At 35.7% G+C, this 19501-nt stretch overlaps 1 protein-coding gene and 1 long non-coding RNA gene across 3 annotated transcripts in view; one reads left to right on the top strand and one right to left on the bottom strand.

Annotated features, from left to right (window-relative positions):
* LOC131428140 (uncharacterized) overlaps nt 1-19501 on the bottom strand; it is a 251352-nt gene that overhangs the window by 224241 nt on the left and 7610 nt on the right. For both annotated transcript variants that reach the window (XM_058591839.1, XM_058591840.1), the window contains exons 2-3: nt 9742-9889; nt 553-1293 (exon numbers count right to left, since the gene is read on the bottom strand). In XM_058591839.1, the coding sequence (XP_058447822.1) occupies nt 553-1293; nt 9742-9889 (889 nt within the window). The remainder of the gene's footprint in view (nt 1-552; nt 1294-9741; nt 9890-19501) is intronic.
* Nucleotides 12210-17631, top strand: LOC131428157 (uncharacterized). Its single transcript, XR_009229346.1, has 2 exons — nt 12210-16690; nt 16770-17631. It is a non-coding gene; the product is annotated as an uncharacterized LOC131428157 (long non-coding RNA).

Raw genomic sequence — 19501 nt, 5'->3', positions numbered from 1 at the left:
CACTCACTATATTCTTTAGATTTAGCCCTCAGTGACTACTGGCTCTTTGTTGATTTCAGAAAGATGCTGCCGGGAAGCAGATTTATCTCGAATGGAAAAGTTATCGCTGCAACCGAAGCCTATTTTGAGGCCAAAGACAAATCATTCTATAAGCGAAAAGTTCGAAAAGTGCTGAAACGATTGTATTGTACTTGAAAGTGATTATGTTGATGAATAAAAGTATTTAGTATACACAATTCCAATGCAAATATTATATGTATTGTTAATTGCATTTGATTGTATCCCAATTTGGTTAAAATTATTAGAAACAGCTGTTTAGTTTGACCAAGTTGAATTCGATATTAGGCTCTTATTTTTGCTTTATTTTATTCCCCTAAATTGATTTGATCATGCTCATTTATACTAATATTACGATTGTAACAAAAAATAAGATTCTTAGTTCTGAACTCGTTTTTCAACTGACTGCTCATGATAGCAACATCGCCAACCAATCAAAGTGAAAAACGGTAAACGGCGTATATATAACTAAAAACGGACAGATTGACGACTTACCGGTAATTCAGAGCATTGCGGATGTTGTACTCCCGGAAGGAATCATTTCGCAGCGATTTCTCAAACTCGATTTTATCCAACTGGGAAACACGTTTGCGAATGCTTGTACATTCACGCGATTTTGTTTTGCGATTCCGTTCTTTCCCGGACTGTTCTTCACCAACATCACTGGCTTCGACGATTTGAGAATTTCTTTCATCGACACTTGACACAAACGTGCTGGATGGCACATTTACACTTTCCACGACACCTTTTATGATACCATCCGTTGATGGTGATCCGATTGATCCACTTATATCGCTTAAAACACTACCATTTTCACCATCTGTATCATTGGTGAGCAATGTGATTTCGACGGAACTGTGTAGCGCTTCGTTTCTGGCTCCGTTCGATGTTTCATTGCCATCAACCATTGCCACCTGGCGACGGTACCGAGCCGAAGAAGATTCAAACCCACCACTCTCATCACCCTCTTCATCTTCACCACTGCTCGTTATTCGACGCAAGTATCGAACAATCAGATGTTCCAACGTATTCCTCAAAGAACTTCGCTTGTCCTTCGTGGTTCTAGCGTTCACAGCACCATTGGCCACCTGCACGGCACCGACGGACGGACTAGTTTCCTCGAGTAGTCGTTTGTTTTCATGATTTCGCCTCAATGTCTGAAGAAATCGCTGACCAGCTTCTTTTTCTTCCAATGTAAATTTATCCAATTTCTGAGCGGAGAACGAACGGGCGATGCTGTGAATAATTGAAAATAAGAATTAAAATTAGAAAATATCACAATCACAAAATCATGAAGCAAATTGTATTTTCGAACTGTAATTGACGATGACCATATATATCTAAAAGAGAAAGCAATTTTGAAAATTATGAGACCATAATATATTAACAAAATGTTTTATATCATAAGTCAATATCGTAGAAATGTAAAAGATAGTGTCTAGCTGCGAAGCTTATGTAAAGGTGAATTCCAAGTGCTAGTGTTGAAAATGGTTTGGTTTCCTGGGAATCCAAAGCCAAAATATTCCACTCACGCACGCACGTGATTTGAATAAAATATAGATTTTTTTTCCATCATAGAAAACATCAGTTACTAAGTCAACCGTGTTTGGGCTGGGATATAAGGAAGCCATGATTTTAGAATTCCGTTTCTCCCATTACACCTTCCGTTGATCGAACATCAAATTTACACTTCCACATACTGAATAGTTTGTTTGAACAGAAGTCTACCCATCCCTAAACACGTATAAAACGCCGAATTTAAATTCTCGCCATCCAGCGGTGTAGCGGCACCTTCAATTGTTACATCTAATGCTGGCTCATTTAAGCAATACCATAAATGTGAGCTTTATCGATTAACGGTTCACCGCTTGAGCAATAATGCCACCCAATTACCATCACTTTAATTGATGACCGTGTGGTGGGTGGCATCCGAGCAATAAATATCCGACGAGAATGTCTGTGGATTCCAATGGAGGAATTATTTTTAAATCTGTATCGCTCATCGTAGTGGAAAGAAATCCTTAGCGAAATTCATTTTATGGTACTGAGACAGCTCCCAGTGATGACAAAAAATGATTGCTCCGTTTTTCGGTCTTGAGCATATTTAGCTATATAATCATATTTTTTACTGTACGCTTTGGGAATTGTTATCGCGTTTACATCCACGCTATTTTATTGTATCTCGTTGTTTTTTCAGACAAAAAACAAATTCATACAATGCAAGTGGGAGTGTTACTGATTTATCCGGAGTTCTTTTTACCTGTGAGATAACAAGCGTCGAGGCCGTTAAAGTTTGGTATACTCTAAAACGAACAAAACTGAACGAATGAATAAAAAATATCCACTCAAGTTTTTTTTTAGTGAAAGAACACTTGAACTGTATCTCGCTGATGACTGACCCAATATTTTTCTGTTAGGAGGAGCGCTGGCGTATTGGGAGGATGCATATCGTTTGGCGCCACCTGGACGTTGTCCGCGGCATACCACTCTATGGCCTTTTTCCGTTATGGCAAGGTGCCAAATCCCACAAAAAAACGGAAAAACATTCTCCGAACACTTTCATTACGTCACAGTTGATTTCGTCAGCTGAAGCGTGCCTGTAGTTTAAATTATTGCGAAGCGTAAGCAATTGTTTGACGCGCTGTTCTTCTTGCTTCGAAGCCATTTTCCCAACTGAAGGCAAAACAAAAGTCAAAATCAAACAATAGGCACATATTCAAAATGAGGATTGTGCAGTTTCCCGGGTTGGCGGTTCAATGCATAGGGCACTGGTTTTACAAGCCAGTTGCGGTATGTTCGAGCCTCGACCTGGAAGGATTCGTAGTGTCAGTAGGATCGTAGCACCAGTCATGCAATGGTTCTATACACTCTTAATCTCTCACAATCAGAACAAATTGGATCAAGGGGAACGTGCCATTTGAGCCAATTTGTTCTGATTCCTGATAAATTCTTCTACAGAAAAGTAATACCAAGGCTTTGCTTTGCAGTTTTTCTTATGCAACAAGAAATCTTCAAGTTGGAGTAGACCAATTTTTGACCGTAACACCATCTACACCTTTTTGTAAGATTATGTCAAAAGCAGGTACTGACTATTTCTTTAAGGGGAGCACTCTATGAAAAATCGAATATTATTTTAATTGATAGATATGTTATTGGAGAGCATAATTGCAAAGTTCTAAAATGAAACCTCGAATATTTTTGGAGATATAGTTCTTTGAATTTACTCGCACCTAGCCATTCCTTTGAAGCTCCTGAACATTGAAGTGCGTTTTCTTGAAACCGGGAGCGGGTCATCTCGCCGAAAGCCATTTCGCCGAAAGTCGGTTCACCAGATGCCATGTCACCCGCCGTAGGAAGCGGCGGCCTCTTGCATACAAACTTGTAACCGTCTCGTTTGCCCGGTCTACTCAAAGCTAGGTTTCTTTGCTTTAGTTAGGTTCCGAACGAGCGGTGGCGAGGTCGGACAGCATACGAACCACAACGATGAGGCGAAGCCGCATTAGATATTTTTGCCTTTCTCTATAGAAAGGTATTAGAATTGCTGGTGTGTTTGCACTTTTCGGAGATATTTATACGCGCTCAATTTTCTCAGAGACGAGCTGAACCGATTTTAACAAACCTATGCTCGTTTGAAAGCTACTGTCGGGCCATTGATTAAGTTCAAAGATCAAATGGCTGTGACTTTTGGTTCCGGAGATATGATTGTATAAGTGACGTAACCGACAAAACATGTTTTTTACCGCTCTAATGTATTTAAAGGTGCCAATAATTTGGGATCACCTCTAATTTCGTAAAACGCTATTGTTTCAAATTTAAGCTCTTTGAAAAAAGTCATCATGCAAAATTTGAGTTGAATAGGACATGGGTAAGGGGTGTTCCCCGGCGGTTAAAGTTTGAAAATTTTCGATCTTGAAAAAGCACCATTTCCGAAATCAAAATTTTTTTTCGATACCAAAAATCTTGAAATTGCATGAAACGTCGAGATTTAGTGTTATCTCAAAAAAAAATTTTTTTCTAACAAATCGACTTTCTGGGACTGAAAAATTTTTTTTTATTAAGTCCCAGAAGGTTGATTTAAAAAAAAAAATTTTTTTCGAGATGACACTAAATCTCGACGTTTCATGCACTTCTAAGACTTCTGGCATCAAATTTTTTTTTCGATTTCGGAAATTTCATGTACTCTCTCCTATGGCGATTTTTCAAGAGCTATGAAAAGTCCACTAAGTGGACTAAGAAGGGTTTTTTTAGATTAGAAGACTAATTTAAATAAGTATAAAAAAAATAACACCCTTCTAATTTTCTCCTCAACTTTTACTTATATTATGACCTTTCAGAAACCGCATAGGATATATTTTTATCGATCTGGCATCTAACACATGGATCAATAAGTCCCGAGACTAACAATGGAAACAACATTTTTTTTGCAAAATTTTTTTTTTATTCATCAACATTATCACCTTTTAGGGTGATACAATGGTTCCAACGTTTTTTCCAATTTTTCAATACCATGTTTATAAAAAAAATTATCTTTCGCTTCAAAATAAGCTTCGGTTTCAGCGATGACCTGCTCATTTGAGCCAAATCTTTTTCCCTGGAGCATTTTTTTAAGATCAGCAAAGAGCCAGTAGTCACTGGGGGCTAAATCTGGCGAGTATGGGGTGTGGGGAAGAAGATCAAAGCCCAATTCGTTCAATTTCGCCATTGTTTTCATCGACTTGTGGCAGGGTGCATTGTCTTGATGAAAAAGGATTTTTTTTTCTCTGCATGTGCGGTCGTTTTTTTGCGATTTCCTCCTTCAAACGCACCAGTAAGTCAATATAATAATCACTGTTAATCGATTTACCTTTTGCGAGGTAGTCAATGAAAATCATGCCATGCGTATCCCAAAAAACTGACGCCATGACTTTTCCAGCTGACTGCTGCGTTTTCGGACGCTTCGGACGGCTTTCGCCAGCTGTGCGCCACTCAGATGACTGCCGCTTCGACTCTGGAGTGTAGTGATGTATCCATGTTTCGTCCATGGTCACGTAACGACGCAAGAAATCTTTTTTGTTGCGAGTAAATAGCGATAAACTGCTTTCTGTATCATCGACTCGTTGCTGTATTTGTTCCATCGAAAGCAATCGTGGCACCCACTTCGAAAAAACCTTTTTCATGCTCAATTTTTCATGAAGGATAGTAAATATACTTCCATATGATATCTGTGTCATCTCAGCAATCTCACGGAAATCACTTTACGATCTTTCATTATAATTTTTGTCACTTCACTCACATTTTTCGGTGTAACGGCTTCCACAGGTCTACCCGAGCGTTCCGCGTCATTTGTGTCGGTACGACCACGTTTAAACTCGGCGAACCATCGACAAATCGTTGCTTTTGATGGACAAGAGTCCGGATAACCTTTTTCAATCCATTGTTTCGCTTGCACGGTGTTTTTACCCATTAAAAAACAATGTTTTATCAAAACACGAAACTCGTTTTTTTTTTTTTCCAAAAACGACTTTACTCCAACCTCGATAACTCAGCTGTTTATGGTCGGATCGACTTAAAATTTTGACCCGTTTCAAGCAAATGTTAGTACTGTAGAAAGACGTGGTTACTGGTTTACTACGAGCACCATCTCTGCTTTAGTCTCGGGACTTATTGATCCATGTGTTAATGAATATTGATATTTAAAGCTTGACTATTTTTTGATGAAAAAACAATCATAACTTTCTACTGGTAGCTCATATGAAAAAGCTTGGTTCAGCAAAATTGTGCGCAATAATTAATTCAACAACTCTTCTGAAGACAACTTTTCCATATAACGTTTCACAAAAAAGTTAGAATAAAAAAAGTGATTTTTTAGGATCCACCCTACTTTTACTCGGGAAAATAAAAATGAAAAGCTAGAGAGGTGCTTTTTTCAGCAAAGTTGCTCAAAATAAAATTTCCTACAACTTTATTGTACAACGAAGTCATTTTACAGTTCAATTAAGGAAGTTAGATTTCAGATTTCAATCTAAATAAGGACCACCCTAGTAACTTTTTTTCATTAAAAGGAGCGTCATTTGATTACAAACAACTTTTGTCACAGCGCCAACTACAAAAAAACTAATTTTTTTTTTCATAAATACGTTTATTTCATAGGCAATATACATAAGTTTTTCTTCGCCGTGGCATCCACAATACATAGTAGTTTAAACCTAATACATTTCGAATATCATATTTGTATGTTGGTACTCATTAGTTAATCTAAACACTGTTTTTATCAAGCGAGTTGCTATTTTAAATTACATTAAATAAAATACATTTATTTTGTACATGATCTTATAACTATTTCAGGTTTGTTTGTATCAGTTCACTTATATTCAATATCCTATAGTTGGCTATTGGTTAAACTCATGGACAAAAAAACTAATATTTAATAGTGAAAATATTTTTGTCACGCTAATTTTCCGTTTTGGACCATAGTGCATTGCACTTAGGTTTCTTTTTACACGGGGTGTTATAAAAATCCGTGTAAAAATAAAACAGTGTTATTTGCGAAAGCCGTGCAAAAAAAACGTGTGGAAAAAAATTGACGTAATAATTTTAAAAACCGTGGATTCGATTATTTGTTTGTTTTGTTTTTGTCAAAATGTAACTGTTATTTCACAATAAAAACTGGAATTTTAAAACCAGCGTGAAGTTACGAAAAGAGTCTAATCATTCTTGATAAAACATATTAGATGACAAGTGCCTTCTGTATAATGCATTCCGAATTTTCAAAAGAACGGGAGTACGCTGGTACAGATTAGAACGTTCGAGTAGTAAAGTAGTGGTAACACTGTTAGTAAATTTAAAATAAATTCCGAAGGTACGATGTATAATAAACGGTAATGTTCTTAATAGTCACTTTTAACTTAACAGAGTGGGAAGACATATGTATTGGATAAAGATCTATACAACAGCGTTAGAGACAGAATCGAAGAGGAAGAATCCACGGAGAAGAATATGGATCAATTAGAAAAGGATGAATATGGATCAAATTAGATAAAATACTGTACTGCTCGATATGATGAAAAGTTGGAGGGACTAGTCAATCCGACTGCTCCAGAGGCTAGTTCTCCAAATCTACAAAATTCCCGATGATGTTTATGACGATACTGACAATATATCATACGCCATAACTTAGTGAACGACGTCTTCGTGTAAATAACGACAGAGATTGAAGACTGAATCATTATTTTTTTAAAACAACAATAAATACTCCCGTGAACTGTTGAATGAATGTTTTTTTGTTACCCTTCGAACTTTTTATTAAATTAGCGCTCAAAATCGTTTTCTTACAGACATCCTGTTCCATTTCTAATTTTTTTATTTATTTTTTCAATGGAAACCTTAATTATTTTAATTAACGAGGTTTTAACCTCAAGGTCATTCACCTCTTCGGGCCAGAGAAGCTTTCTAACCCTATATGCAGGGTTAGGGATCGAACCCAGGGCGGCTGCGTAAAAGGCATCGACTAACCCATCACACTATACCCGTTCCCATAAAGATATTATTATCATGTTTTGTTGATAAACAGCACCAAAACAAAAAACTTGTACATTGTTCAAGAAAGGCGATTAACGCTTTTTATGACATGAATTTCCAAGCGTAATAAATATGGCAACGCAAAGATATTGATGGCATCAACGCATGATTTCTTTTTTAAATACGTTCCAAATTATTTACATTTATTCATAAAAGTTATCATCGGAAGAATACATATGGAAAATGAATTAATTGCTCTAAGCGACAGTTCGAAATTGTAAACACATAAGACCTTTAATTCTAATCAAAGTTTGTAAAAATCGGTCACGCTATCTCGGAGAAAAGTTGAAAAGTATCATTTTAGAGTTTTGGCCCGCTATTTCCGGAAACTGGTTGAACAGAAGCTGGTTCGTATGGTCAACAACTATCATATTCAACCAACAGATTGAAACAGCTTCAGAAAATTTCTACGGTTTTTGTGTAGTCACTTTTTACAGTTTGTACAGTATACTACATGGGATAAGAAGTCCCGTGCATAACAAAGAAAAAGTAGATTTTTTACCGAGTAACTTTTTTATTCTTCAGTATAATCTATGTCTAGAGCGATACACTTGACACATCGGTCCTCCAACATTTTGATGTCCTTTAAAAAAAAAAGATTTGTCAAGGCGTTCAAAACATGCTTCCGTTTCTGCAATGATTTCAGCATTCGACGAAAAGTTCTTTCCCTGGAGAAACATTTTCAGATTTGGAAATAGATAATAGTCGCTGGGGGCCAGGTCTAAAGAATACGGGGGATGATGGACCAATCCGTACCGAAAATCATTCAATTTCACCGTTGCTTCTATGCATGAATGCAAAACTCATATTTTTCCATAGCTTGAGGAAAACTAGAACTCGTCTGACACGATCAGCCGTTATTGAAACACTAGTGGATAGATTGTTATGAAATTTGGTATTGGTCTAACTAGAGGCTGGTTCTCAATAAAAATATACACGGTTAGAAACTATTGACGTATTTTTTGTGAGAAATCCGGGACTTTTCATTCCATGTAGTATTGAACACTCTTCACCCCGTAATTTCGAAACCGGAAATCCGATCTGGATAAAGCCATGAATTCCGTATGAGATCATGAAACTTTTCACTCGAATCTAAGTTTGTGAAGTCGTTGAAGCCAGAAAAAAAAGAGTAAGATAATTTGACACATACACACGCTGACATAATTCAATTCAACGAACTGAGGCGATTGGTCTTACCAGTTGATTTTTCAAGGGACTGCATAACCATTTTACATGAGAAAGGAAACAGTAAGTATTCACATTTATTACCCTATAACTCCGAAATCGTAAGTCGGATCTGAATAAAGATCAGGAACTGTCTACGAGATCCGAAGATCTTTCATTGGAGCCTAAGCTTGTTAGAATCGATTCAGCCAGAAAATTGAGGGCAGAGTTTTTCAATTTGTAATTTCACAACCGGAAGTTGAATCCGAATAAAACACAGGAAATTTGTTTCATCCATTCAGCCATCTCACATACACATTAGAAACATCTCATGCATTTCTTTCAGATTTTTAGAAATTGCTGCCAAAAAATTATGTTCGAAATATGGTCAACGAATTTTCCCAAAACAAGTCTCCAGTGCTGCTGAAAACAAGAAAGGTGGACGCGACGTATAAATGAAAAATTGAATAAACATTATTAAGCTCAATGTCATCCTTTGCTATCATGCTTACCCTTTCATCCAATACTATAATTTGATAACGATTGGCAGGACTTCGTGTGATCATTTATAATGAACTTGGTATCCCAAGCAAAGGCTGTTTTTCGAAAGAAGTTTTTCAGTTCAACAACGTTAAAACTAGGTTCGAAACTAGTTTCAAACAAACGGTTTGACAGCAGTTAGGAAGGAAACTGGGTTAGGTTTGGCATCAAGCGAAAACGACATTACAAGACTTAAATCAGTGGTAAATATGTCCAGCTAATTATGCATGGATATCCAAGTAGATTTGATAACGCTTGAAACTATATTAGAATGCGTGAGACTTCTGCAATATCAATTGTAAAAATGTGTTATTCTTGAAGCTCGCTGGTTTGGTAATATTATAACAGAAATATATAATAAAACTACATTCAATCACACAATCAAAGTTCTTCCGGTTTCTTCTAGTTATATAACCTACTTACCTGTTTTCGTCCACGTACACACAGTCCTCGGCTCGCTCCTCATTACAGTGGGGCGTAAATTTGGCCTCTAGCACCGCCATCGTCGAATCGAGATTTCCACACGTTAACCGAATTTCGGAATCAAAGCAGCCCCATTCTTCGATGACTTCTGCTCTCCGGATCCATCATCCCAAGCCAGCACCACGGTGTCAATCGTGCGCGAACCGCCGGAAAACGTTTTTCCACGATGCCATACGGTAGCACATGAAAATAAAAAAAAAGTTGTCAGAAAAGAAGGAATCAACTTTAGCAGCAAGTAAAACGTGATAAGATATGATAAAGGATTAAACTTTTGCGGTGAGCGATCGATACAGCAGCATTCTTCTGGTTCTTCTTTCGTGTCGGTTCTTACCAGCAATTCTACTCTACTGCGAAAGCGGAGCTCACCGAAAATGGCAAATAGAAAGTTTTCCTGTTCCTGCAATTTTATAATGGCGGCTTTTTTGACCCAGTTAACTAGTTTGCACGTAAATTTATGTCGTCGAACAGAGCAAGACGGAAGCAAAATGGATGAAATTAAGACTTTGAAGAATGTGGTATACATTTGGGAAACAAAACTAGCTATAGAAAAGAATTCTATTTGCACTTAATTATGTCAATAATTTAATACACTTCTTAACTTTATGTTGAGAAATGTTTGCACTAACAATTAAAAAGCAAATACATACGAAGAACTACTGAGCAAATGTGCAAGAAGATATCTCCAATTCAACATTTATTTTGAAAGTATTCATATAATATAGACCTTTTAACATCGAAATATAATGTAATGAGGTTGGAAAATTTTATAACAAAATGTTTAAAAGAATTTTTTTTATATGTCGAGTGTTTGAAAGAAAGTATACATGCTCAAGTCTTCAAAAACAAGTCTGAACTGCTTAGATACAACCGATACAAAAGTCCATAGAATATATTCATACTTCAATAGCTATGAAGACTAAGTGAATGAAAACAAATATACTATATATCAATATGGATAACTCTTGAAATTTACGAGGGACATCTCAGTAAAGTGCGGTGGCAAAAAAGGTTACTTATACACTACTATTTTTTTAATGCACATATGACAGCTTTTCCAATCAGTACACTGAACCAAACAACTTCAAGTTATATGGAATATTTCTCGATATACACACGGAACGACCGAAATTAGCTCTGCGCCTAATTCGTGTTACTGTTTTTGAATTAGTTGATTTTAACAACAAAATTTCCAAAATAACTATAAAATTAGTTAAAATTGAGAATTTACTTTGCTGAAAAAAATTCTTATTTTCAGAGAATGTGTTTAGTTGGCGAATATTCTGGACACAAACCAGCAATATTTCAATCCAGTACGAAATTCTCATTGACAACAAATTTTGTTATTAAAATCAGAAAATTTGTTTCTATTTATCTATCACCATCATTACTGAAGGACAGGACAAAGAAAACAAAAATGAAATTGGTTTTATTAACAAGTTTATTAGCTAAAAACTCATGAGAAGTGTCGAAGCAAAACAATCCATTAAAATCCTAAAAGGGACAGTCTTGTTGAAACTGCTTGCAAATTGTTTAGATGTTTTTCGCATGTGTTACGATATATCCATATATAAATTTCTAAACCGATATGTAAAAATGACGTAAACTGTTAGTGGAAAGTGTATTTATTCAGAATTTGTGCGCATTTAAAGCGATTGTGCGTAATAATGTTTTTACGGGGAACAGTGAAGTGAGTTTCGAATATTGCACTCTAATTGTGTATGTCAAATGATGTTTTCTGTATCTTCCAACCTTCTGAGCTACGCTGTGCGGTGTATTACTTGTACCGAGTGCTCAAAGTTTTCAGTGACATAGTCAATTTCGCGAAGTCGAATGAAGAAAACAGCAATTGAGAAGAAAAATTTTCAAAAAGAAGTTTATGTTTCGCTTATGTCATTCTCTCCAATACAACATCGTATACCTGCCAATATAGAAAAGATAATCGTGACTGAAATTTTTTTCGGTAGTCGTGTGCCATCTAGTGGCTAGTAGTCATAACGATGTTAACGTTTTTTCGGTGACAGAGCGCCATATAGCTGCAAATGGCAGAAACCAAGTCAACCATTTATGTTGGTTGAAAACAACGTTTTATTTCTCTAATTCAACTAAAAAATTAGTTGAATGGATATGAAGCGTGCCTTAGCTGAGAAATGACAGCCCGTTTAATTGGTGAATTCAACTAAAAAAAATAGCCATTTCAACAAATATTTTATTATTATTAAGGGAATTAGAATTAAAAAATCTAAATTAGCGAAAGTAAGATTTTTTTAGTTGTCTCAAAAAATAACTAACTAAAATCAGAAAATCAACTAATTTTTTCGCCAAAATGCTGATTTCGGTCTTTCCGTGCACTGCACGAAAAAATAAGCTGTAATTTCAGTTTAGAATCGCAATCTGATACTAACTAGCGGCCCTTACACGAGCATTATTTTTGTCATTTTTAATGATGACTAAGTAATGATGTATTTCAAATTTGATAGAAATCTCGTCATTACTGCACCATTACACGTTCATTAAAATGATATTATTTTTTAGTAATGACATTTTTAATGACTCGTGTAAGGGCCGCTACTCAGAAGAGAACACATTGTTTTATAAAAATCCCTATTTACATAAATGTGTGTGAAATGTGCACGCAAAACTAAACAAATTAATCTTATTGCTAGTTCCAGAATTTTACCAACATTTCCGAATTTTGTACTGCAATTTTTTTATTTGAAAAATTAATCCATATGTATTCATGTTTACTATGATAATTCGGTTCGTCTGTTGAGTGAAATTCGACTACTTTTTAGAAAATAAATTGAGGTTGAGCTTGAGCGACCACCCCTGGTTGCTAATCCGTTACTGATCGGGATTAGCTGAAATTGTACAGGGAATTTGTGGATGATCCAACCTGGGACTGGTAAATCATCTTTCAATGTACATCTTCTTGTAACCCCAGAATTTATTGATCAGTACCGGCGCCGGTCAGGCCCGAACGTAGATCTTGTAAGGCATGGGAAGGAATGTTAGTCCAACACTTGTTGTTACTAGAGGCCGTATATACTACTGCGCACTCCACAAGTGTCACGGGAGAAGGATATTTGTTAGTAGAAATTTCAGTATTGGTTTCGCACGCGACTCAGTATGTTCCAATTTCAAGATGCTCGGATGCACCACTAAACTCACTGACTTCCCGAGTGAACGTTTCCACAATAACCTAAATTAAAGTCAGGGAAGTCCCGATTCACAGCTCTTATTGGAGTAAACTGAAGAAAAATTTGCAATACTATCGCGTAAAGAATAAAAACTTTCCTATTTTTTTAAATTATAAATTACGTGATACAAAATAAACGAGTGAATAGTTAATTCTAAACAGTTATTATAAAATCATTTTAAATCACCAAATAAAGGTCAACATGTTTCGCGCGCGTCTTGTTTCTTTATTATTTCCGCTTTATTATTTTAATTATTTATTAAAATTATTAATTGGTTGATCTGGGCAGCCGGCTACCGAGAAAAATATTAATTTATTGTTTAAATATTAATATCCAGTGTTTTTTACTATGTATTCAATATACCGATATATGTTATCTCTGTCATTAACTTTGTAATATCAACGGATTTGCGCAATAGTTGATTTTTATCATTCAATTTATAATACTGAAAGACAATCAGTAACATGGAAGAAGAAAACATTCCAAATAAACCTTTTCTCCGAAGTTAGACGGAAATTGATAGGTTGAATGAAGAGGTAATAGTAAGTAAAGTAATAGTAGGTAATAGTAAAATTGAGTAATCAGAAGTGGAACATTGAAAATATCTGATAACTGAAAGGAAAAAGAAACTCCTGCAATTGTCGCCTTTTACGACATGGAAGCAGAAACCCAGTGGATCTATTCTTGGTTCATTTTTTCATCCGGAGAGAGCTAATAGGTACTATGTTATCAATTTCCTAGTGGACCCCAGCCCCTTCGACTACTTTTTAGAAAATAAATTTCGAAATTTCAAATTTTGACTAAAAGTTTAAACTATTCACAAAACAGTTCACAGCAAGGGATAGTATATGAACTTTTAATTCATAGACTATAAAAATGACAATTTTCTATTACTTTCTACCTTTCCCTGAGAGAAAAGATAATGTGCAGTTAATTTAAATTCAATGTCATGTACACAATGAAAATAATATCTCAATCAAAGTAACTTGTAATACATCGTTCATTTAATTTTAATTTTGTTGATATATTCTGTATATTAGAAGTGATCTGCCAAACATTGCCCTCACAGGCTATAAGCTTCGTCTTTTCATTCATAACATTCATGAGCAAAGTTGAATACTACTTTATAACTCTTGCAAGTGAAGACGATAGGTCTAAAAAAGCGTAATTCAACATTATTTATAAGCGATATTTACTTTCGTCTGAAAAAACACACTTAAATATAAAAATGTTAACACCTCGATATGGGCATCATGCTCAACTATTTTTGAAATTTAACTTCTGGGTGCACGCTAAACGCAAACTTTTAAGCATGACGGAACTAATAGCCTTTTTCGTCACGAGATGGTGTTACTGTGATGTCTTTTTCGATTTGTATTGGATTCGTTAAAGTGATCCATATTGATATATAGTATATTTGATGAATGCAGTATATGCACAGTATTAGCTGATAGGTTTATATTATCATAGAGTACATTCTTTCTAATGAATACCGTTCAAAATGTGACTTCATACGAAAATTAGGAATAATTAGCGTGAAATCGATCTATTTTGTGATTTAATACCAAACATCTAGCTGCTCATAAAGCAGATGCTCCGACTAAAAAAAAAACATTTCCACGACCGGCCAAATCAACACCAAAGGTGCCACCATCCAAATCATCGGCCAAGAGAGCCAATGCGAAGTCACCATCAGACAATGAAGACTTTTACCCAAAACGCCTCCGAAAAGAATGAATTCCATTTTTTCTTTGAATAATTGCAGTCTTTAGTTGTATTTTTTCATTTTTAGCGAATTTTCTTGGGGTGCCAGTAACCGAACACCTTTTTTGAAATGGCCAAAATTTATCCCTTTACTAAATTGACAATAAAAATTTTTCAATCAAATTAATCAACTTAGTTTCTCCATCGACCACTGCTGATCGCCAGCTGAAAGCTGGACTTGCGAGAACCCGAGATGACATAGTCTAATGATACTATTCTACTTTTAAGTTAGTCGTTAATTAAGATTAGAAAATACCCTTGGCATCTTAGAGCTTAAGCAGTGTGTCTAAAATTATATTACATTATTGAATAAAAAAAACTTAGTTTCTCAATCAGTTGTTGACTAGGGACTTTAGCTTTACATTGATGTATATATGTCCGCATAATGTCCACTTAGTCAGAAGTTATAAGCTTAAAATAAAAGGGTGCCGGTAACCGAACACTCTCCCCTACTGATTTCGCGATACATAGCGATGGGATGAACAAGTAACATTATTTCGTTGGTCTGCACACTGACATCATTTTGTTGATGACTAACTAAAAACGAGTATTTCAGGAAATGGAATTTATCCTAAAATCATGATAAGCACCATTCCAGTCACCCCATCTCCTTCGTTCACAGGAAAGGATAAATGATACGGAATAGATGTGTCTCACACTTTACGGAAGGACGACGACTCGTAGGACTCTTCCGTGGAGTTAAAGAATTGGCAGGATACAAAATGCGCAGCAAGCGATGCGGTCAGCTGTTTCTTTAAATTTAGAGTACACGGATATTCGAAGAAAAGCATGCAATATCAGTTTTTGAGTATTTACTTCTAGACCGATGACTGTCGAGAGCGATGTCCAGCCAGCGAATAGACAGCAACTAAATACACTCTCCTACTCAGTGTTTGACCAAAAAAATAGGTAGATTATAGAACGAGAAGACTAGTGTTTGATGGACAGAGAAGATGTTTGGATATATGGTATCGGTCGGGTGACGGCCAGGATGTAGACCATGTTCGATGTACGTTCTATCATGTCTGACTGCGTTTTAGAGTGTCTATAACAAGGTTCAGAGTAGCGAAATGGTAGCGCGTATGCACGGAACACAGATAAAAATATTTTGTGAAATTACATTTATTTTCATGCACATATTTGGAGCAGGTAATTAAACATAAAATTACTTTACAATTCTGTACATTTCAATACAATTTATTCGCAAAATAAGCGTTAATTGAAAGATACAGTTATATTCATTGAAAATTCAATGCAATTCAATTTAGTTTTGCATCGATGAAGGTTTTCAATCAAAATTTCGATTCAACCCATGTCTATTCCATGTTACTATTGATTTACATCTCGTGTAAATTTCATTATTTCTTTCTGTGAATGCATAAGAAGAACGAAAATTCAAGTCCTGTCTCTGAGCGTATCTTTTTCCAAAAAAATAATCTTTTCTGTCAGTTTTTCATTCATTTGGTTTCTCCAATATATGTTTCCGCTCAGTCATTGCAAAACTAAATAAAATGTTTCTATTTTCGAATAAACTCAGACAGGAGTTAAGTTATTTTTGTAGTTTAATATTTGTAGGCATGACGCTGTCAGTATGATTTTCGATTTTACCCATTTACTAAGACTATAAATCAAGTAACCCTAGATTTCTTACTGTGCGATGACCAATGCAGTAAAACCAAATACAAATTATAATACGGAATACTTCGACAAATTTTCAAGGACACATTTTGCATCGTGCGGTACACTGTCATGATACACTGTCAGAGTGACAATGTACTTTAACGAGTTTTCTATAAAACTAGCAACACTGAAGGGTATGAACAAGTTCACCATAGTTACTGTTTATTATGCAAAATGCAAAAAAGTAACGTTCCTTACCCTAGACAGCATATTGATACTATTTTCAATATTATAAAGTGTCTGGACTGGTAAGTGGTATTGTGTTAGTTTTACTTAAAAGAATAATTTAATTTTCGTGTATTGGTTTATCAAAACACATCATTACAGAGACAAATTGAATGGAGTGGAGTTCATGTTACATGCAACAATTTTACACTTCTTATTGAACCAAAGATTTGGTCCATGGATTTCTGATTACGGTTGGATTCAAACTGGCTAAATGTTTCTTAAGAAAATCTGTTTTTTCAGTTCGCACGAAAAATCGTATCGCAACGTACTGCATCCGAAAGGATTCAGTATTATCAACTATGATGCACCGGTCATCAACGAATATTACACATCATCTCTACGATGGACTATAGGATGTGACCATCTCGTCGGCGTTGTGAAAAGCCACAGCAAGCAATCAAGTCTAGATTCAGGTTCAAATCCCCGTGGGATGAGCTGAAGAAATTCCAGTGGAATGTGCTGGCTAATGGTTCTTTGAAATTGGAATACTGTAATAATCGCACCGAATATTTAATGTATCTGATAACTATGTTGTTAAGCGTGATTGTAGATCGTTGGCCCAAGGATTGAGAAATATTGGACAAAAACAATTGCGGAATAAATAAGCATCTCTTTAGTTATATTAAATGTTATGAATATATTTCGACACACAGAAAAAGTGCATTTAGCATCCCATCTAGAATTGGGACCGGAAACTTTTCGGTACTTACATAATACACATAATGCTAAGTACCAAAACCTCAAATAAAAACGATAAATTTGTGCAAACTCTGATTTTCCAATTCTTTTATATTAACCGATTCTGCATATACTAATTTGCTTGGATTTCAGTCCTCACATTTATGATCATCTGAATTCAGATTTTCAGGATCACTAATTTAAATCCTAACAAACGTCTCCGATTGTTTACTTCCAGTAATTCCATAATTCAGTCGGTTTCATAATTTTATTCATTAACGAATGATTGTTGCAGTTTATTACAGCAACGATAAACATAAACAAACAAGTTTGTTTTGCACCATAGCAACTAGCATAAAGCGTTGCCAGAAACGATCTTCTTCCACATTTTCAAACTATCGCAATGATAGGGAGTAATTTGCTAGGCTTACTTGTTCAGGCTGTGAACCAAACATTGGCGGTTCGTTTGTATGGGACTTAGGGGTATTATTATTTGTATTTGGTAAAACTTCATTCAATTCATTTGAAACCTAATGTGAAACACACTAACGATCTCTCTACTGCAGTACACTTCACACTCTGACACACACAACGTTCGCTGATGTACCGAACCGGTAGCATTCAGTTCTTCAATCGGTTCTCTTCTAATCAAAGCTCAGTTTAACCACCGTCAGTTGATCTCTTGAAGCAACAAAATATCTCTTTCAATGAGCGGCCTTTGAATGAGGTTTATGTAACCGTTCGAATTGGTTCAAGATAATAAATGAAAGACAAACCAGGTAGCTGAGTTATCAATTACATAATACACATAAATTAACAGTTTCCATTGTGTGTATTTTGCGATCTCGACAAACTGATTTAAATGGTATATGAAACTCGGTTTTGCGGACTTCGGTTAAAAAGCCGTTTATGCCTTTCTCATATAGAAAGGTTATTCAATTACTGTAAAAACCGACTTTTGAACCAAGGTCCGAGGGGGCGAGTGTGCATGTGTGTGTAAATGTGTGTTGTATGTATGTGTATGTATATATGTAAAAATTTTTTGCACTGTCTTATACAAAGTTCAAGTACAAATTCCGGAATTACAGGGTGATTAGTGTGAAAATTACAATTTAAATTTGTTTCACTCACTTAGCTCAGAGATGGCATGACTAGTCCTATACAAACTCCAAAGTTTCATCCGGATGCGACTTCCGGCTCCGAAATTATAGGGTAAAGTGTGTTGAAAATTTGATACCCTCACCAATTGTCATTGTCACTAGACGGCCATACAAATTGATGTCGGCTTTTCTGATTCCCAGTTTCCGATTAACGACCGGATATTGTGACAATAGACTCAAAAATGGATCCGAGTCACTTTTCGCGAAATTATTTTATGTATGCGAACATGAGAAATATGAGAAAGGAATCATTACACCACTAGGTGGATTGAAACAGGTTTCCACAGTGATGTCATATTCTTTCTATATGAGTAAGACAAAAATGTTAATTTGTTGCTGGAATCAAAAGAGCAGAGCAGAGTCAAGATTCGCATTCGTTTACTCTGGATTCCCCTCATAGCAAGCGAATTTAGACTTATAGCTTATAGCAGCTAACGCGTAAAATTTACCGTAAAATTTAATTATGTATTGTTGAACATTCATAGTTTTATCCAGCGCGGATGTCAAGAGAGTGGTCACATCTCAAGAGTACCTTTCAATATTTCAGAATATTTAATATTAATCCCTGTATAGAAAAAAATATGTGTTATCGGATTTCAATCGTTTCCGATTTTAGATAAGAAAGGATCAGAACATGCAATAAAAATTCGTTTTGTGACAGCAAAAATATATTGAAAATGGAATTCATGATTTGAGTTTGTATGCTCAATACTTCAGCTTAATACTCAGATTTGAATCACAACTACCAAATAGCAGCTACCGTTCCTAAACAGCATTGACTTTTATCCACAATCCGAAACATAAATTCCTCGATACAATCGGTTACCGCTTCACTATGGCGAGGGCACGGTGGAACGAATCGCTTGGATGATTTCCTTTCCGGGACGGTTGACCCGAGCAAAGCCATGCGAACACAATTTTAATCCCGAGTTTCCTTCGCGTTTCGAATAAATGACCAACATGCTTCTGATAAATCTCCGCTTATACATTCGG

Source organism: Malaya genurostris, chromosome 2 (assembly GCF_030247185.1).
Source record: "Malaya genurostris strain Urasoe2022 chromosome 2, Malgen_1.1, whole genome shotgun sequence".
NCBI lineage: Eukaryota > Metazoa > Arthropoda > Insecta > Diptera > Culicidae > Malaya > Malaya genurostris.
Note: the sequence above shows the minus strand (reverse complement) of the source record. Positions and strands in the feature narration are given on the sequence as shown.